Source organism: Synchiropus splendidus, chromosome 11 (assembly GCF_027744825.2).
Source record: "Synchiropus splendidus isolate RoL2022-P1 chromosome 11, RoL_Sspl_1.0, whole genome shotgun sequence".
Taxonomy (NCBI): Eukaryota; Metazoa; Chordata; class Actinopteri; order Syngnathiformes; family Callionymidae; genus Synchiropus; species Synchiropus splendidus.
This window is the reverse complement of record NC_071344.1, coordinates 21,039,382-21,060,987: the sequence shown is the minus strand read 5'-3', so window position 1 is coordinate 21,060,987 and position 21,606 is coordinate 21,039,382. Positions and strand designations below refer to the sequence as shown.

The 21,606-nt window shown below is 40.8% G+C and overlaps 2 protein-coding genes across 7 annotated transcripts; both read left to right on the top strand.

Moving 5' to 3' along the window:
• Positions 1-4,492, top strand: LOC128767459 (flagellar attachment zone protein 1-like). The gene is made up of 2 exons (XM_053879539.1): positions 1-2,878; positions 2,972-4,492. The coding sequence occupies exon 1, from the start codon at positions 38-40 to the stop codon at positions 2,453-2,455; it is 2,418 nt and encodes an 805-aa protein (XP_053735514.1). The 5' UTR covers positions 1-37; the 3' UTR covers positions 2,456-2,878; positions 2,972-4,492.
• An 877-nt stretch (positions 4,493-5,369) lies between these two features.
• Positions 5,370-20,356, top strand: abhd18 (abhydrolase domain containing 18). Of its 6 annotated transcripts, XM_053879409.1 has the most exons (14): positions 5,375-5,640; positions 7,630-7,738; positions 8,561-8,645; positions 8,724-8,824; positions 10,070-10,145; positions 11,037-11,123; positions 13,667-13,692; positions 13,940-14,078; positions 14,170-14,259; positions 15,380-15,481; positions 15,567-15,820; positions 16,519-16,652; positions 18,389-18,551; positions 19,344-19,544. In XM_053879409.1, exons 2-14 carry the CDS (start codon positions 7,647-7,649, stop codon positions 19,399-19,401), a joined length of 1,407 nt encoding a protein of 468 aa, XP_053735384.1. In that variant the 5' UTR covers positions 5,375-5,640; positions 7,630-7,646; the 3' UTR covers positions 19,402-19,544. The 6 variants fall into 6 exon arrangements, with proteins under 6 accessions (XP_053735381.1, XP_053735384.1, XP_053735386.1 ...); XM_053879406.1 differs by lacking the exon at positions 18,389-18,551 and having other exon boundaries at positions 5,370-5,640; positions 19,344-20,356; XM_053879411.1 differs by lacking the exon at positions 18,389-18,551 and having other exon boundaries at positions 5,617-5,640; positions 7,630-7,751; positions 8,728-8,824; positions 19,344-20,356.
• Positions 20,357-21,606: the final 1,250 nt, after the last annotated feature.

Here is a 21,606-nt window from a genome sequence, read left to right as displayed (position 1 = left end):
GTGAAAGACTACATATTCAGTAGCATCATTAATAAATATGGAAGGCCGATCAAAGCGTGCCATAAGTGCGCCGCCGCATTTATTAAGCACGTTGAAACGGGTTTTTGGGGAACCATGTCTGGCACAAAAGCTCATTGACATTTCACACAGGCGTGCGTCCAACACAAGCAGGAGTCAACCCCGTTCTCCCAGTGACTCAAAAGAAGTGTTGTTGGATCTTTCCAGTGAATTTCAGAGTCGAAATAAACACATCAATGCACTTTGCAATGATGTGGCAGCCATCACAAAAAAACTGGAAGACTGGATGCTCACAAGGAAGCAGGAGCCAGAGAGCATTCTGCAGACAGCCGCCAGCGATTGCAGTGATCTGTTCCAAAAGGTTCAGCGACTCCATGATATTCTGGCATTGGAAACCAAATGTCCCAGCAGAGGTGTCCCTCATGCCACATCACAGTGTGACGCAAATGACCAGCAGAGTGAGAGCCTCCACATGGGCCCAGAGTCTTCACCCGGATGGTTTCTCCTCCAGAATATGACATCCACTCAGGCAGCTGCCTACAGAGTAATGGAGGAAGAGATGATGGAAGTGCAGAGAGAGGCCACCATGAAACAAGAAACTCTTAGCAGAGAGATAGAAAGGCTCAAAGAAAACCAGCTGATCATGCAGGAGAATTTCACCACTGATCTTCAAGTTGAGAAAGACAAGAGCTCACGTCTTGTCAAGGAATTGGAGAAACTAACCCGTTCACACGAGGATCTTGTCCTCAAGTGTGAGACCCTTAAACTACAGAACACACGAATAGAAAAGAGTCTTGATATGGAAATGAAGACTAACAAAGAAAAAGTAGAAAATGAATTACGGTCTTACCAGTCCTTAAGGACGGAGAAAGAAATTCTTCGACAAAAGTTCACTGAAGAAATGGCAGCAATGCAAAGGGATGCTTCAATGAAGCTGGAGTCACTACGACGGGAATTGGAGGAGCAAAAAGAGGCCATGATGCTCAGGGAGGAGAAATTCAACTCTGAGCTGAAAGCTGAGAAGGACAAGAACTTGTACATGAGCCAGGAACGAGAGAAGATATCGGTGACCTACAAGGAGCTCACGCTCAAGTATGAAACGGTTGAACAGCATGCAGCACAACTTCAGGAGACACTTGACAATGAAATCAAGTCTCATGAAGAAAGAGTGCAAGATGACATCAAGCGATTTCAGTCCTTGAGGGCAGAAAAGGAAGCACTTCGGCAAAAAATGGCTGAAAAGGTAGCCGAACTGGAGAGAGATGCCACTCTAAGACAAGAGGCGCGTTTGAGAGAAGTAGAAGAGCTCAAAGAAACTCAACTAACTAACCAAGAAAGATTTTCCACCGAACTACGTGCAGAGAAAGACAAAAATTTACTTTTAACCCAAGAACTAGAGAAAATAACCTGCTCACACCAGGAGCTCACCACTAAGTGTGATAATGCAGAACACCGGGCGACAGTCCTTCAGCAGAAACTTGATGAAGAGAGTAAGTGTAACGCAGAAATATTTAAAGAAAACCAGCAGCGTTTTCAGGCTTGGAGAGCTAAGAAGGAGGTTGTGCGACAAAATATGGCAAACCAGATTGCAGCGATGCAGAGAGATGCCAGCATTCGGCAACAATCGCTCTCAAGAGAGGTGCGGGAGTTAAAAGAGTCTCAGCTTTTCAACCAACAGAATTATAAAGCAGAACTCATGGCTGAGAAGGACAAGAATTTAATCCTTAGCCAGGAATTGACAAGAATGACGGCTGCCCACCATGAGATCAGCATCAAGTTGCTGACTGTTGAACAAGAGGCTGAGAGCCTTAAGGAAAAACTTGAGATCAAAATTAAATCCCATGAGAAAAGGCTGCAAGAAGACAGCGACTTGTTACATTCCATGAGTCTGGAGAAGGAAGCACTCCATCAAAGGCTGACCGACGAGATGGCTGTTCTCCAGAGAGATGCAGATACAAAGTGTGAGGCGCTAACCCGAAAATTAGAGGAGCTAAAAGCAGCACAGATTTTAAGTTATGGTCATCCAAAGATCGACGATCCTGCTGAAAGAGACAATTTGCCATTTTCCAGCCAGGACCAAGGGACCAGAGGCCAATATGAAGAACTACAGCTCAGGTGTCAAATGGCCGAACGCCAGGCCATACTTCTCCGACAAAAACTTGAAATGGAAGTTAAATCAAAAGAGAGTCTTCAACAAAAAATAGCAGAAAATGCTATCTTGCAAAAAGACACAGCCAAAAATCTTAAGTGGCAACTGGACAATCAAGTTAGCCTGAACCTTGAGCTTTCCAGGGCGCTTGCTGCTCACCGAAGCACACAAGAGCAAGAAGACGACAGGTCTGTTAAACAAACGGAGGGGTCTTTGGAGACAACCCAGCTGTCAACAGATACGTCTTACGTTTCAAAAAAGGCAACGAGGAAGTTGAGGCGTCAGTAATTCCTAACATTGTTGCATTTCTGAATTGAATCATCAGTGTTCCGGAAACATTTATTCTGACAGTGACTGAAAATAAAAGTTCTTGAAGTTCCTCAATAACTCAGAAACTCAAGGCAGCCCTGCCTGTGCTCGGGAGCCGTGACAGTGGAGGAGCCAGGCCAGGAAGATCAAGAGCGGCTGAGTCCATCTGAAATCTTTCAGTGCTCCCCCCGGGGGAGAGGGTGCAGATGGAGGCAGTACTGCCAGATGAAGCTGACACCACAAAATCTAGAAATTAAATAAAGGATCAACAAACCCAGCGTTTTTTGACCGATGTGCTGGGGGAAATGATCCACTTTCACTGGAAGTGATATGATGACATTAGATCATCAACAATTTGAACGTGTTTACGGGGGGACTTCGACTGATTGGCTCACTGCCCAGGTAGGCACAGCAAGCACCACCTATGAGCCCCTTGACTGCTCAGCCTCTTTGTCCACTCAGCATTTGATTTGCTTTGTCTTCTGGTTCCCTCAGCTATGCTCTGGTCGGGACCCAAGCAACGCGTCCCTGACGAGAAGGACTGCCTGACGATGCAGTGCCAGTCGGTGGCTGTGGATCCACCAGAGGACGGTAAGGAAGGAGGAGCTCCTGGAGTGGTCCCAGACAGGGCACTGTGGTGACCTTCCAAAAGATGGCGCAGCCCGGCCTCAATGGATGGCACAATTATCTGCAAGCACACCCATCGCCGACGGCAGCAACGATGCAAACGTCCCTGAGTTGTTGGTCAAGATGGAGGCTAAGAAGACCTCTGCGCATCTCCAACAGCACTTCCAGCCCAAGCAACGACACCGCTACACAACCCGACGCCAGGCCTAAGGGGACGTTTTGCAAGAGGGAGTTTCGGTTTGGGAGGCCCCAGCACCAGCAGCCGCCCACGTCATCCGCATTGTCCTCGTCTGCCAGAGGGAGGAAGTCACAGTCGGGACACAAGCACCAAGAACCCTCTATTGACAGACCTGAGTCTCGCAACCCTGGCAAGCTAGCAGCTAACACCTAGTTGGCTGCTTTCACCATTGTCATGTGCTTGTGATGACGTGAGTGCGTGCCCATCCTCGCAGCCATTTCTTCTCGCACACTCCCGGGAGCTCGAGGTGTGATCCCAGACGCGGTTCTGGAGGGTAATTCCCCAGTTTAACCTTTGGCGGAGTCATCACTGGAGGATCTGACTCTTAAGACAGTATTGCTTCTGGCCTTGTCGATAGCAAAGCAGGTGAGTAACCTGATGGCTTCGTCAGTCAATTCCAGGCCCATGTCTTTTGGGAGAGAAGGGGACTCAGTGACCCCTCAGCCCAACCCTACTTTCAGGCTGAAGGTGATCACGTTGGCGTACCGGTCGCAGGTGGTCATCTTGAGGTCTTTCCATCCTCCTCCTCATCTGAGTTCCAAAGGAGGCTGAACGGCAGAAGACAAGATGGTTAAAGGTACTGGGCGGTGCCTACCTGGGCGATAAGGCAATCAATCAAAGTCTCAAGCTGAAGCCAGTGTCTCAATGAAGATTAACCAATAGCAAAAACCGTTCGAGGGCTGTGCACATATTCATAGAACTATTGTTACATAAGCAACGCAGATTTCTATGTCATGTGTGCTCCGCCCTCTAATGGCCTTCGCCATTGGTTAAAAACCACGGCGAAGGCTGGTGGGATAAGTTCCCTACAGATTTCCCATACAGGCTCACTGAAGAAGTCGCTCAAATGCATCACTGGTTGTTTTCAAATGTGATGCGCCTCTAGCTTGACCACACACCTTCACAACAGAATGATGGAGCGTTCCTTGTCGGAACTGTGACACCAAAAACTGTCTGCACCGTCAAGCTAACAGAGCTCACTGTTAATGTGACGTCTCACTTAAAAACTTTATTGACACTCGTAAACTATCAAAATTTTCACCATAGGTAAAAAGTTGGCAAAAAAACAGATGACCCATACAAATGCTCCCCAAAATGTGAAGAATAATTGTAGTCATGAAGCAAGCTGAGGCAAAGAATATAAAACACTTGTCTGGAAATTATCCAAACTACAATAATATAGTTCTTTGGCCTACATTGTAAGATTTTTCTTTTTCCTTCAGGACAAACACTCACCAGAAACTCACAAGATAGCCTCAAAAACACGAGACAATGTGATCAAATTAAATATAAATAAATCATGGTGTGATATATTTTTTGCAATATTGCCTGCCAGTTTTTAAACAAATACATTTTCTGCAATTTGTTTCTGCAAATAGTATGCCAAAACCGCTGTGCAAGTGTCAGTAGCTAAATATTTTTCACAAATTGAAAGGGATCTGCGACAGTACTTTCAACTCACCACAATTGTGCTTTGGCCAAGTTTACTTTGGTGGTGTGCCTCTGGATTTTTCAATGAACCAAGTTTGCTGTGGCTTAAAAAGGTTGAAAAACACTGCACTGACCAACATCTTAAATATATACTATATACTGCTCATAAAGGAAGAAGAAGGAATCGGGGCTATCTGTGTACTCTACACACATAACAATGAGCCGTAGATTTTTTTTTTTTTTATCTTCCCATGTGGGTTCTCTTACAGGTAAAAAAAAAAAAAACAATGCTTAAGAGTTTCAAAATTCTTATGGCCTTCTTCTGCTGTGAAGCAAAGAAGATGTTGCTTGGCCCCTCCTCGCAAGGCAGACGCATGCCAACTCAATGGGTTCTATTTGTAGTTTCAGTGTTCTGTTTTTGTGTGATACATGGTCAGAGCTGTGCTACCACATCTTACGCACCTTCCTCAGAGTGGGAATGTTCTTAAGCACCCATTACCATTACACATATCTGTGCATATGTAAAGTAGATAAATGAGAAAGAACTTTCTGAATTGCTGTGATAAACATTTAGTTTAGATTTGTCAGTATGATTGTCATCTGATGACACCATTATTTTACCTCTCTATCACAAATGGAACGTGTGTACAAAATGTTTCATCTGTCTGTAGTATAGGATGTATTGAGACCGTATTTTGAACCTTATTTTGAAGCCAGTCAGGAAGTGGTTTGGAGGGAGGACACGTGAAACTTTACAACAGGTCCAGTTGGACGTCCACTGTGCCGTCGGACGGTGTCGGACAGCATGTAGTTGGTTGTGAGAGGTCATTTCAAGCAGCCACAGCATGAACTCCGTGTACTGAGTGAGGTACGATCGCGAAATGTCTTTCGTTCTCCTAACCAGGCCGTCTAGCCTCCTGCTCCGCTCTAAATGAATGGCAGCTAAGTACGCTAATGCTACAGTTTGTACAAGGACAGTGGGTAAGGGATTGTTCAGTGGACGGATGCGCAACAGTGATCATCCACAAACGTACTCATGTCAAAGCACAACTGTGAAGGGATCTAAAAATACACCGTGGTAAGGGTTAATTGCAAAAAATACCCCTGTGTCATTGTCATACTGATGAACGTGATGGCACGTCGGGGAGTCGTATTTGCTGGGCATCTATTGTCGTTATTACGGTACGCGATTCAAACCATGTGATCATTTCGTAAAGCGCGCTGGTGAGTAGTACGATATTTACGTTTTCAAATGACGAACGCCAATATCGACGCGACGGCAGTGACGTCACTGCAATCACGTGTCCTGCTTTGACCCAATAGGCCATACGTACAATGTCGATACTTACTGTATATAGAGTGGAGCATGTATAGAAATGTTTTTCGAATGTATATATAAGCATTTCGTTTTGTCGAAAAAAAGGTTGCATTTTACGTTTTTGTCTTTTGAGCGTGGACTTCTGAAAAGGAACAGTCTCATCTGGAGAGTAGTTTTCCGTCATTTGCAGTCGTTATTCATTCACCGTAGCGCTTCATAGTTCAACATGTTTATCATGTTTGTGTTGCAGACTTAACATGTGTTCGCTGCTTCAGGTTGGGGCTAGGCGCTTCGGTCAAATAACAAAATTAATTGACCCTTCTGGCTTTGTTCCGATTAAAGCGCTGTTGTCTTATTTATTCATTTTATTTTTCCCAAATTCATCTAAATTGATTGAGGTGAGCATATAAACAACACAGGTTTCTCTCAATACTTGCATCACAGAGAACATTAACAGACAAACGATTTAAACATTGAAAATTAACTTGAGCAAGTTATTTTATGTTGTCATGTTGTTTTTGATGTACTCTCTTCAAGTTCCACAGTTCATGAGAAATATATAATGTTGAAATCAAGACCCCACTGTTTATTTTCATCTGGTGGTTTTGATGTAGTCAGCTGTGATTTCACATTTCAAGCATTTTTTTCCGAATTTTTCTTGTGCTCCTTAAGAGAGTCTCTCTCCTGTCCGCAAGGCACATATTTACTTCCAAAATAATATTTCTATCGATTACTATAATGCTGTACGGTTGTTATTATTATTATTGTTATATTTTTTAAGTGTTTTGACAAATGGCATTTTAATTAATATTCATACATATTGAGTAATATTATTACTCAGAAATTTTACATCACGGTGTAGAAATGACAATACAAAACAGATGCAGGCATAGCTCCAGAAAATAACGATAATAATGCATGTTGTTGCAATGATGCAGCAAACCAGTAGCAGCAGACATTAGAGCCAGCCAGCCGCGATGGCAGTCATTTGAGAGTACTTCATCAAGGAAAATACCACCGAATTGCGCAACATGTGCAACCACGGACTCAGCCGTAACGTTAAAACGAGTCACTTGGGCTCAAATCACTGCACCAAATGTGAGTGCTACTCAGAAGTTAACCTAGCGAAAGCTGACCGGAGTGAACCACGGGGTGAACGCTCATGGAGTTTATTGTTATGGACGAGTAGCCGTGTTCCACTGGTGAAGACATTCCAGCATTTAAGTGATGAGTGAAGTTCACATTTGGGTTCATTCTCTATTGAAAAGGGAACGAAAGTAAATTATTGTACATTAAACACTCTGCCTTTTGTATTGTTTAGTTATTTTGCTTTCGAAGTTGTGTTTTCAATACGCTGTTGTTCAGTTTGTTTCAGAGGTTAAGGTTAGTTTAAGGTTATTTGTTTTGGATGGTTAGATTTCAGATGCAAAAACACACGTTTGCATGCATTTTGAGCAAGCTGGCCATTTTTATAGCTAAACTAGATACAACTTAACTGAAAGTAACCGAGAGTGTGTGTCTGTTTGCTTGCTTGCCCAGGTGCCAGCTGCTGGCCCATGGGTGTGAGCCGACTGGACCTATTCTACAGAAGGCTGCTCCTCACCAAACTCTTCATTGGGGGATGGGGGAAGCCTGAAGACCTTAAGAGGTTAGCATTGCAAGTGAGCAACAAAAATTTGATATCTCGGTCTGGAATGTTTGTAACTGTTTAGGTAAGACTCTGAAATAAAATGGAAATTACGATAACATGATCCTTTGTGCAATATGAAATACATTACACAGTTTTGTTATGTCTCTTTTAATTCCTCCAGATAACTGATCAGGAAATTTTCTAGAGAAATATGACATTAATTAATTGAATTTAATGAAATCGATATAAAGAATATAAGATTTCATATGAACATGAGAATGGAATATGATAATTGTCTCAAATCTGGAGCTTGTTAAAGAAGAATAAATATGAACAAATGTTATGTTATTAGATTGTAAGAAAAAAAAAGTCCAATGTGTAATCATAATGAATATGAGAAAACTATTTTAGAATTGTTGAAAAAAATTGTGTAGATGCGTGATTTGTTTTACTTGGAACAAGTGCTTTACATAACAGCGAAGTGTGAAAGAACGGCATTCATTCAATTCAGAGAAATTGACTTTTAAAAATGACATATGGCGCTTGCATGGACTTACTGTTTCTCAGATTCCTTTTAACAACTGATCTTATTGCATAATTTGACTGATGTCACAACTCGCAAAGGATCATGGGAAAAACAAATAAGTAGCAATATAGCTGGTTAAATATATGAGTCATGATGTCAATAGTAAAAGATGAAATGGAATGTTTGATTGAAATAAACATTGTGAGTGAAGATAGGTAATAAACTGTAACTATTGTAGAAATGATATGTAGATAGTGCCAACAGTTTTATGAAATTGAAGTCAGTATTAAAAAGCAACGTATGTCCTTTTTCAGAATCTTTGAGTTCCGGAAGATCATTGGAGACAGAGAAAGATGCAAGTCTCTGGTGCCTAAAGACTTCCCAGTCTACATAGATAAGGTATGTATTTGTTCCAGACTGGACCTTCTTTTCCATAGTGTGCACATCTATCTTACTGCTGTTTTTATGTCTCACAAGACAGAGGAGCATTCTGACTGCCTGATACATGATGGCTTCTTCATCTCTCCTCTGGAACATTTGGTTCCTGGAATCCTGCCCCCAGAGGCGGTCAAAGCAAGGTTCATAATTTCTTGTTCACACCTTACTTCTCATGGCATTTACAAATACTGATGGACTGGGGATGGACCTCATTTATTTAAATGTTTAACTAACTTATGGTCAACACTCACTGTTGACTATTTTGTGTATACTGTAATGTTATATCTGTCTCACCGAACTCATACAGATGAGTTTTGAATCGCCTAAAACCTTGATATTTAGCCATAAGACACCATTCCTCACCCTGAGTTTGGCATTTTTGCTCGATTAAAAAATGCCATTAGATAATGCGGTTTTTCATCCTTTTTAAGCCATGGCACACATGGTTCATTGAAAAAAATCCAGAGGCACACCACCAAAGGAACCTCGGCCAAAGCACATTAGTTGAAAGTGTAGAAAATCCCTCTTAATTAGTGAAAATATTTAGCTACTGACACTCTGTTTTGGCATGCTACTTATCAAATTGCAGAAAATGTATTTGTTTAAAAATGTCTCCAGAGAGGGGCAGGCAATATGGCCAAATATATATTATGATTTATTAATTTTAAATAACATTTCAATTTTATCACGTTCACACGTGTTTTTCAGTCAGTGTTTATCCTAAAGGAAAAAGAAACATCTGTCAATTTAGGCTAAAGAACTTTATTATTCTAGTGTGGGTAATTTCCAAACAAATCTTTTACATTCTTTGTCTCAGCTTGCTTCATAACCACATTTTTTCTTTCTGTCTTTGTATATTGGTGCACATGTCATCATATCAATCCACCTGTGTCTCTGGACAAATGAGGTGCAACTGGATCATTTCCCACTGCACACCTGACTCTCTCACAGCACACTAGTGTGCCACAGAACACTGGTTGAATAACACTGAACTAATGTTAGCCAAAAGACAACCATTTCTATATATGGATGAATCATTCTCATATGCTAGCTTTAAGATTGTTCAGCAAAACAATCCAAAGTGTATTGGCCTCCGTTGCCCTAAAGAAATCTGTCTTATCATGCCTCGAAGTTATTTTATGTCAGACATTGATTTCAAACATTGATTTCACTATATTTTCTTCAAAAGAAAACCAAAGTCATGTATTTAGTCTAGCTCTTTACAGAATTCCAAATCTGGAACCGACTATTTTTCGTCTTCATTCTTCTGTCCAGTGACAGGTGCACGACTCGCGAATTCATAAAAAAAGCCAAGGAATAATTAAGTTCTTGTTTTGTTTCCAAATGCCCATGAATTGTTTTGAATTGAATTGTGATTATTATAGGTTCCAGTTCATTGTTCCCAAGAAGTGGAAAGGGAGCAGACCAGTGTGCATACACTTGGCTGGGACTGGAGATCATGTAAGTTTCCCATAGATGAATTCAACTAATGAAAACAATTGTGACCACTCATGTTTGGTCTGCATGTAAATATATGTGCCCTTACGAATCAGGATGTAAGCTTTGTTCTGCTACATAAAGCTGACTGGTACAAAGTGTCTGCGCTTCAATGAGAAAAGCAAGGAAAGCAGCGCCATCTAAAACCCAATGTTAGAGACTCGGAACCACAGAGAAGATCATCTGCACCAAGCCATCCTCTTTTTAGGACTTGTTCATGGCCAGCAGGGTATAAATGCAGACAACACCACAGCAGACCCTTGTCTGCTTGTCCTCCCGTGTTCCCTATAGTTGACTTTGCAGAGCTCTGAGCACCAACTGTGACACAGACTTCTACCTCAGACTGAACAAATATCATATTTCCTTGCTGCTGTGGACTGTTCCTTTCCTTGTCATTTTATGTTATCTTTTTGTTTTGCTGAGGAATCAAGTGAAATTGGTGTCAAAGTCCCTTGAAAAAATACTCAATTAAGATGATTCTGAATCCAAAATAATATTATTCATTTGAATACCCCAAATCATTTCAAACTAAAGTGTCCCATTATAGAGCGATTTGTGATGCTTTTTTGTGATGACAGGTGGTTAGGCCAGGGGTTCTTAAACTTCTCAAAGTGTTGGGGTTGGTGGAGGTTTTTGGTCCATTCAGTTGAGCACACGTAAGGTAATCAAACAGCGATGTGTTCTGGACTGTTTGGATCACAAACTACACCACCCCGGACCTTGGAGGACCAAGTTGAATATCTCTACGTTAGACTGACATGCTATTTTTGCATTTGTGTACTTTTTGCAGCGGTTTGGGGATTTTTAAGGCTTATATTTTTCATCAACTTAACAGTGACATTTCTTTTTTTCTAGTTCTTCTGGCGTCGGAGGACCCTTATGGCACGACCAATGATAAAAGAGGCTGGAATGGCGTCACTGCTTCTGGAAAATCCATATTATATCCTTTAAGTTTCTATGCACAAGTGGTCATGAGTGCTGTTGAAGTATTGTTTATAAATTAAACTCAATACTTACACTACCCACACAAAAACAACAACCTCCACCTTAAGCCGTGCCACTCTTAATTCATTGGAAAAAAAAAACACAAATGGAACCCTGGCCCAAAAGCAAGTGTGCTTTATCAAAATTGTAGAAAATCCTGTTTAATTTGTGGGGAAAATGTACCTAATGACATACGGCTATGTTGGTATGCAAGCTGGAAAAAATAATTGCATTTATTTGAGTAAAAATGTCTCCTGAGCACATGGCAATGCACTTTAGTTTGCTAAAGCAAGAGTACTGACGTTACCTGAGCGAGGAGAGCGACACTGCCGGTGTATGGAGCCAGAAATGGACTGTTAGTGTATCATCTACAATGACTTTTTAAACTAACTCCTGATCCAGAGGAGCAAAAGTTGAAGAGGGAACATCTTCCAACCATGTGCTAGAACAACTCATATCTTGCATCTGACACAGAAACTACTAGATTACTAGACCTAAAAGATAAGAAGGAACTGAGGAACTGTATCACACAACACAACATATCACACAGACACTATTTGAAATTGTGGATATGAGGGGCTTCAATCTGCTCCTTCTTAATGTCTGAAATGTCAATAGAAATGTGTAAAAATGTAAAAATGATGTCATGCTATTTAAGGTTATTACAAATATCTCATAATTTGTCATGTGAGGTGTTTACAGTGTGTTAGAGATTGAAATAAACATTCATTCATTCTTTTTGTGGAAAATGTTTGAACAAAAAAGATAAAACTGTAACGTCTAAATTATTGAGCCTAATGATTGCCAATTGGATTGGCTTGTTTGTGCCGAATGTAAGCGGAGGACCCTTATGAAGAGTGTCAGTTCTCTCTGCTTGTGAGTCTGCATGTCGGCATAGATCTGTCATTCATAAAGTGTGATTGTAAGGAACCATGTGATTTGCTCACGTCTGCAGATCTTCTACATGTTCCAGCCATTCCAGTTGAGTATTGGATAATTTCCTAAGGCCCACCTGATGATTTTGGCCACTCCAAAACCTTTTATTTGTTGTTTAGCCATTCAGAGGTGGACCTGCAGGGGTGTTTCGGAGCATTGTCCTGATGCATGAGGGTTTAAGTTTAAGGGTAAAAACTGATGGCTTGACGTTCTTCTTCAGGATCTTCTGGTGGACAGCAGAATTCATTCTTCCATCAATAACAACTAGTTGCAGCAAAGCAGCCCCAAACCATCACACTGCCACAACCATTTTTCACGGTTGGCATAAAGTTTTTTTTTTTTTTAATCAAACGGTGTGCCATTTTGATGCCAGATGTAATGAGCCACACCCCCTTCAAAAGTTCTTCAGTCCACAAGAATGTTTCTCCAAAATTAAGATCATCAAGTTGGTTTTTGGAAAAAAGTGGGACGAGCTGTTGTGTTCTTTGCAGACAGCAAACTCTGCAAACTCTCCCATGGATTTTGGCCAGTGTCATGAACACTGACCTTAACTGAGGCCAGCAATTAGATATGGTCTTTTGTGACCACCTGGATGAGTCGTCGGACTTTTATTAGTCTGTCGAGTATTCCTCGACTATTTTCTCTATTTGTGGATAATAGCTCTGACAGTGGTTCGCTTTTTCTCTCATTTGGTCTTGAACTTGTGAGCATGATGCATTGGTTGTTGAGATCTTGTAGCCTACTTCACTTTCTCTGGCAGATTCTATTGAAGTGATTTCTTGATTGGACAACTATCGTGGTAAACAGGTTTGTGTGTGGCTTGTGAAATTGACCTCATCTGTCCCAAATTTGTAATTAGTCAGTTATTTTGTGACTTAACAGGGGGCGGTAATTACTTTTTCACACAGAGCCAGATAGGATTGTAATTTTTCCCCTCTTGGTAAATAAAATCGTCATTTAGAAACTGCATTTTGCATTTCCTTGGGTTGTTTCTGAGTGATATTAAAATTGGTTTAATGATTTGAGACCTTTGTGTGTGATTCATATGAAACAAAAAAACAGAAATCAGGAAGGGGGCAAATACTTTTTCAGGGCACTGTATATTCAGGGAGTCTGTGGACACAGTTTGGCCTCTTGTCTCAGCAGTCTTGTTCATTGCTTGAGTCTGTGATCCCAGATGAGAGTATAGGAACATAGAGGGACCAGTAAATCTAGAGAATTTGGTTTTGGCTTGGCTGTTTCTTCCCTAAAAATCTCCAATGCAGTCTGTATAAAATACTTTAGACTAAAGTGTTGTCTAGATAATGATCTCTGAGACGTAGAAAAGAAAGTGAAGACTTCCCAGATGTATATTTATAGCCTAGTGTCATATTTAAAAAAAAATAAAACAATCTAGCATGACTCAAAATTAAAAATGATGTATATTTTATTTATGCTAATGTGCTAGCACTTACAGCCATTGTCATTTTGTACCTCTGGTGTCATCTACTGTATCTCTGGCGTCGGCACATGTCAACTTGTTTCCAAAGCATCCAGAATGCTTCATGCCTTGACTCAACTCACATGGATATAGGAAACCGAAAGACCAACTGTAAGTTTACACCCACTTTATCAATCAAAATGAAAAACTTTTTACATCGAACAACTAAGTTAGCTTGTGCTGATCATTTTTGGCTACAAATATTATAAACATTTGAATGAAAAGTGTCACTGAGAATTTCCTTTGTGCTGCCTCAACTGGCACCTCCTTCAGAGGCAGCACCAGGCTGCAGTTGACACAGGTGTCAGATGTGAACATTTGCATTTTGGCATGTAAAAGTCATTGTGTGCGATCTCAGCCGATCCTGTCTGAAGAATGTGTCAGACCTCTTTGTGATGGGTGGAGCTCTTATCCTGGAGTCCACTGTCCTGCTTCGATGGCTTGAGAGAGAGGGATACTCACCACTCGGAATGACAGGCATTTCAATGGGAGGATATGTAAGTGTCCTGAAGTGTGGTGACTGAATTATGTTTTCATTGTTTTGACGGGAGTAATGATGTGTATATGTGGTTGGTTTCATTTGTCTAGATGGCATCCCTCGCTGTGACCAATTGGCCCAAGCCCATCCCGCTTGTGCCATGTTTATCCTGGTCCACTGCCTCCAGTGTTTTCACCACGGTAATGTGTTCGACTCATGTATTTTCATGTACTGCAAGGATTCAGACAGCTATCCCACAACATTTTATTTACTGATAAATGTTTTACAGAGAACCACAGCTTGGATTTTCTCTCTAGTGGTTATGTTTAGTCTTGCAGCTGGATATTGATAACATTATTTTAAAATTTTAGTCCTACTTCCTTGTCTCACGTTTTTAGGGCAACTTTTCTTTTTCTACAATTCCAACGTTTCAGCTAGGGATGCACCGATACCGGGCTTGAGTACGAATACTCGTACTCATAGAATGGCCACCGATACCTCAAAACCAATACCACTGAAAATTGTTTCTTTTTGTGTTGACTGAGGAATGCTGTTCAAAAATGATATATATGGAAAAAATCAAAGTTACTATGTGTAATGGCATAAGTACTCAGTATCCGCGAGTACTCAAATGCAAGTGCTCGTCGTTCATTGTATTAGTCTGTTTTGTGAAGCTTGCATATACATTTATGGAGAATATTAGAGGTACTGTATTATGACATTGTCATGACATGCTAGCGTTCATATTGAAAATAGTCATCACAGACACTTTAGTGTTTAAAATATTTTACTTTGTACAATATGTTGTCCCATGCAACTTGTTAGGTAGTTTTCAAACCTGATGCACCTCTAACTTGACCACACACCTTCACGACAGAACATGTTTCTTGTCGGAACCACGACGGCAAGGACTATCTGCACCGTAGAGCTAACAGAGCTAATGGTTAACTTGATGTCTCACTTCCAAACTTTGACACTTGTAAACTATCGAAGTTTGCATAGTGGATTTTCAATTAACCAACTGTGCAGTGGCTTAAAAAAGGTAAAAAAAACACTGTTCTAGAGGAAACACTGCAGGTGTGGTATCCGAGATTATTTTTAACATATTTCCATAAATCATCATTGTCATTTTGAGGTATCAAGTGTTCAATTTTGAGAGGGAAAGCCATTTTGGAATAAGGCTGTAATGAAAGTAACTGGAAAAAGTGAAGTGTTTCTAATATGTGACAGATGCACTGTTGCTGCTCTCAGGATTAGTTTGTGGCCATATCTTTTGCTGTCTAATGGACTGAAGTCACTGTTATTTGTGGGGTGATTCAGGGAGTGCTCAGCCGTGCAGTGAACTGGTCAGAGCTGGAGAAGCAGTATGCCATCAATTCAGTTTATGAAGAAGAGATTATCGAACTCTTGGAGTACTGTGGGGTATGGTAAAGCATTTTAATCAATTCTTTGGGGAGATATTTTCCTTTGTATAATCTATCAAACCTTTCATGTCTTCTGGTGTTAGACTGACTCATTTAAAGTGTCTCAAGAACTGATGAAGAGCTCTCCTGCCTCTGTGGACTCCCTGGAACGTCTGCTGGGACTGACTGTAGTTGAGAGATCTTCAATGGAATGGTACTCGAAGACTGGACTTGAGGCTGATACAGGATCAAGAATGTTCATCGACAGAAGTACTAAAGAGAGAAAAGCAGGGAACGAAGGAGAACCTTTTTTTACATCATCAAATACCACTGGAACAAGTTTGGGTTTCCTAACAAGGTAATTGACTTGCTACTAGGTTTGATCACCTTCTGAAATGTGCATTCATTTCTCATTTTGTGGCCCATGGAACAGACTTTTTCTGGCTACACAAAAGGCCTATTCCGCTCAAATATTGACCAAAAATCTGTGTGAGCACCTCTCCTTTGAAATGTGCTGTTTTATTGTGTTGCTCAGAAAGCAAATAAGTAACCAGTGTGACCACCGGTTGCATAGGATTGTTGATTGTGGTCCAGTCCTCATGAGAGAAAGCTGAGAAAAAATTGTGGGTATCAGTCGGAACTGGATCACACTGTTGAGTACAGGGATCTACAGCATCCCACTGCTCAATGTGGGACTGGTCCGGTGAGTGTGCTGGCCATGCAGATATAAGGGCATCTGCATTCAAGGTTCCCTCTATCAAATGGCACACCATAATACCAGCTCGATTCACAGCCAACACCTGTCTGTCATGTTCCCTGTCATCTACTGTGAGAACCCAGATTCCTTCATGAAGTCAACATCTCTCTAAAGGGCCAGATGCCACTGATGAAATCTGTGGTATTGTGCTGTGTATAAAAAAGACGATTTATGAACACACTATCAAAAAACCTTTGGTGCATGTGGAAAAAATCTTAGTTCTTCAGCACATTAATAATGGGTGCACAAGAAGTGTGTATATTTACAATTTGTTTACTTAACATTCCTTGTTCTCAAAGGTTTCAAATGAACAAGTTGCAGCATGGAAAGAAGTCACAACCGGCAAAATGCCTGCGTCCATCTCTGCACCGAGAGTCTATAAACTTCATGAAGGGAGTGATGGATGAGTGTACACATATGGCCAACTTCTCTGGTTAGTACAATACTGTTTGAATCACAACATATTTTTCATTATTCTAGTTTTCATGATGTTCTTCTATGAAGCAGTTGTGGTGATTACCAGTCGGTTGCACAGACAATGTTGGTAGATCAAATGGCACATGCGAGGAACCATGGTGGTCGCACTGTCTGATGGTCTGATGTGACCAATGATGTGAACCTGCAGCAGAGAGAGAAAGTATAATGGGCAATATAGAATACTCTATTTCTATACTACTATTTATAAATTTGTTTTGCATTTTCATGGTAGATTCATAATTGTGACCTGGTCATTTCTAAGTGGCTTGCGAGCTGAAGCAGTGTGGAAAAAAAATTAAGCGACCACTGCAAAATTGTCACTATTTCTGATTTTACTATTTATAGGTATGGGTTTAAGTGAAATGAACATTTTTGTTTCTTTTCGTAATATACATAATATACAACATTTCTTCCAAATAAAAATATTGTCATTTAGAGTATTTGCAGAAAATGACAAATGGTCAAAATAACAAAAATGATGCAATGTTTCAGACATCAAATAAGGCAAAGAAAATAAGATCATATTAATTTTACAATATCTCGATACTCGTGTTTTAGCTTAGCATGAGTTCAGGAATCAATATTGTGGTGGAATAACCCTGAGTTTTAATCACAGCTGTCATGCGTTTTCACATGCTCTCTACCAGCGTTTTTCATAGTTCTTCGGTGAGTCGCTCAGATTTGTTTGATGGCTTGCAGCCATCCATCTTCCTCTTTACCACTGGTTTTCAATGGGGTTCAGCTCCATGATTGGGCTGGTGATGACAGGGTCTTGATCTGGTGGTCTTTCATCCACACCTTGATTGACCTAACTGTAGGGCATGGAGATTGTCCTGCTGGAAAAAAACAATCCACAGAGCTGGGGAATATTGACGGAGAAGAAGGAAGCAAGTTTTCTTCCAAGATAACTTTGCACGCAAAGACAAGTCTGCCCAATTGCAGCCATGCTGTAGCATCCCCAGATCATTGCCGAGCGCCCCCCAGTCCTCGACGGTCCAATCCTTATGGACTTTTGCAAACATCAGCCTGGCTCTTCTTTGCTTCTCATAGATGAAGGGCTTTTTTCTAGCCCTGTCCCGAGAAGCATATTTCGACCTAGCTGCAACACAGCTAGGTCCGTCAAGGTGTGGGTGAAGGACCACCAGGTCAAGACCCTGTCATGGCCTGGAGCCCTATCTCTGGACCTGAACCCCATCGAAAACCTCTGGAATGTGATTAAGAGGAAGATGGATGGTTGCAAGCCATCAAACAAAGCTGAGCTAAATTCATTTTTGCACCAGGAGTGATCAAATATTGATTCCTGAACCCTTGCTAACAAGAGTAATGTGATGTTTTAAAATTGATATGATCTTGTTTTCTTTGCATTATTTGAGGTCTGAAAACATTTCATCATTTTTATTTTGACCATTTGTAATTTTCTTAGTCATTTTCTGCAAGTTAATCCTCTAAATGGCAATATTTTTTATTTGGAATTTGGAAGAAATGTTGTTAGTGGATTATAAAAAGAAACAGAAATGTTCATTTTACTTACAACACATACCTATAAATAGTAAAATCAGAAATACTCACAATTTTGCAGTTCTCTCTTATTTTTTTCCAGAGCTGTATGTGCTGACAAATCAACATTAATAGTTTTCATGTGCTATCGGCCTCAACTAACTTTGATTCGTCATGGCTTTGTCCCTGTCCTAGTTCCAGTTGATCCCAGTCTTATCATCGTAGTCCAGGCCAAAGAAGATGCTTACATCCCTCGTGCGGGAGTCCTTGGGTTGCAGGAGATTTGGCCCGGCTGTGAAGTCCGCTATCTCAACGGGGGTCACATCAGCGCCTATCTGTTTAAGCAAAATATCTTTAGGTAATGCAAACACGCCTTTATTTTTTAATAAATAAATGAATAAATAAATACATTAATTCATTTTTTTTAACCCAATCATAGTTGTCACAAGAACTCTGTATAGCACTAAGCAGATTAAAAGATGAGCATAAAAAATCCACAATGATAACTATGGTGTCTCTAGAGTTATATTAAATCACAAAAACAATCATCAATTCTCACTTCCCTCCCTAGGATGCGGTATTCTGCATTTTTAGTTTTCTAGCACACTTGTCTAAAATGTCTGACACAACCTCCTCGCAACACTTGAACTTGTCTACATTATGTAGTAGATGTATTGCAGTCAGTGTTTTATAATGTCCCTGCCACAGCCTATGCTGTTTCACAGACTAGAGATTCTTAGATTTGGGTTCAACAGTAAGCTCTTGCAATGAGTCATGCAGATCTACGAATGACATCCAAGTGACCAAGCAAGCAAAGGATGGTGATTTGAACTAGAATAAATCTATAAACATTCTATTAAGGAAGACAGTTTTGGATGAAACCTCAAAATGCAATTTGTCATTGTTGTGAGTGCTGTCTATTCATATTAACAGACATTTATAATCTATAACCTGCTCTGGAGGTGTTCTGTCAGAGTTGGAGATTCTTCTGGTGAAGGCACTTGACCCTTCTTATCTTTTAAAAGAAACATATTACATTGCTGTAGCGGGGTCCAACATCAGCCCCAGGCCACTTTTATGTCCGTAGTCACTATTGCTGTGTCCTAGTTTGTGCAATTTTTCTTCACAATTGATTCTGCTTTATCTTCAGGGAGGCCATATACGACGCATTCAACCGATTCTGCCTCAAGTACCCTAACCTTTACTAGCAGCACATTACAGTGGATACCTGTATGTGCTAGTCCGGGACACACAGCTGGAGAAGCAGTCTTTAAGTGTGAAGCCCTCTTTACAAGTTGCGTCCAAATTTTAATCCCTGTAACCAGAGGTTTGCTGCATAAGAAAGCCACAGGTCAGTCAGATACTACGTCCAGTTATTGCTGCATCCACCTTTCTGTAGTGGTGTGGTTCATGGTCCTCAGACAAACTGATGGGACCACAATCACAGTTTCACCTTTTCATCTAAGTGAAACTGTCAACACAAATGTCCGCAGTGACTTTTTACTTCAACCAAAATACAGTAAATTAAACTACATGTAATCTGTGGTGATGAACCTTAGTGCAATTGTCCTGACAGAAGAAATTATAAACTCTTCTTTGTGAAAGTATGAAACTATCACTCACTTGTCACATCATTAATTTGCTGGAGAGAATCATTACTTCTGTGGTGTTATGCCCTCACCACCTGCACTGCTTAAAAATGCTTGAAATTGTACATAGATAAACATAATATGCTAGAGAGTGTCTTGTTTGGTTGTTTGACATGCTTCATCATTACGGTTGCTCCTATCTCGATGGTCTACTACATTTCTCACTGATGAAATACAGAATAGAGTTAAGGCACGCTTTTGGACGATGCCTCTTTCTACTGTTAGAACATAACTTTGCTCACATTTGTTTTCTGTGCCATACTTTCACAATTGTTTTAATAATACTTTCATTGAACAAGCAAACCAAAACCTTTGGTCATGTCCTTAGTTGTTGGATGTTGTGAATCTTTATTTTTATTACATTATTTGCGCCTGTATTTGAGACCATATCAGGGTGCTCTAGCGAGCGTTAGGATGGGTTCAAAATCTCCATAGAAGCATCATGTCAGGAGACTTGGTCGTAATTGAACCAAGTGTCACGGATGGTCAAAGAATTACTGGAGTCGTTAATTGTCACTATTTCTCATTTTTCTGTTGCATTCCTGCATTCCTGTGACATTTTTTATTTCCATTTTGTGCTCATACTTCATTCAATTGTGCCTCCCTTCTGACCAAAATAAATCTATGGTGCCCAGTTCCACGTGTGTGACAGTGAGCAAAGGCAGAGTTAACTAGCAACCCTATATGTGTGAGCCACATCGTTCACCCAAACATTCATAGTGGAACAACTGAATCCTAAATTGGACCAAGACAACTCTCAAGATGTCAAATGAATGGAAGGACAATTATTAATGCCATTCAGGATTCAGTCCTGTGATTCTTTTTTTGGCAGATGTAGTAGCAATGTAATTGATCTTCTATACATCTCTGTGCTGCTGCTGCAAACTTGAGAGTTGTAATGCTAGTCCACCTGTCATCACTCTGCTGACATACTTTCTTATCTGCAACATTGTACGTTTCCCGCCTCTTCTCTGGTCTTTCCCAGTCACTTTTGCCCTGCACAGCTGGCTGACTGATCGACTCCAACTTGTTATAGTAGCTTAGAATGGAGTAACACAACTGCTGTGCAGTGAAAGAGGGAGAGGAATTATCACAGACTTCTGGGTCTAGTGAGAGGAATATATTAGTTTCTTGAGGGTTTCGAGTTCTACATCCAAGAACTTGGAGGAAGTCTGTGGAGCCGGAGACTAGCTGAATGGGGGTGCTGTTTTTGGAAACACACTGACGTCTCGCTTCGCTCTGAAGCTGGTCCAGTGAGGAGGAAGCACCTCTGGTCTGTGACTCACGATCCCCACTGTCTGTATGACGCAAGACACTGTCTATCGCTTACCTGACTGTGTCACAATAGTTGATGATAGCTCATGAATAAATGATAGTGATAGATTGTCAGACTGATCAGTGCCATGCCGATGATGAGTGTTCAGCATGGATGTGGAAATAAAACTTTTGAGATTGGCACTAGGCACCATTGATGTGATGAATCAGCAGGACGTCTCTCTAGTTGACATGTGTGTACTCGTCAGAATCAGAATTTCAAAAGATGCCGGTATCAGCCGCCTCCCATGACAGCGGCGTGTAAACGAAAACTGCATCTGCAACAAGAAACAGTGAAATCAGTTGCGAGTTAAATGGGCCCTCTCTGTGGCACACCTCATCCCAACGAAACACTGTTGATGAAGCATGACAATGGAAAGAATGTCCTCTATAATATAGTACAATAGGATAGGCTTTAATAACTTTCATGATTTTAATCATTTTAAAAAT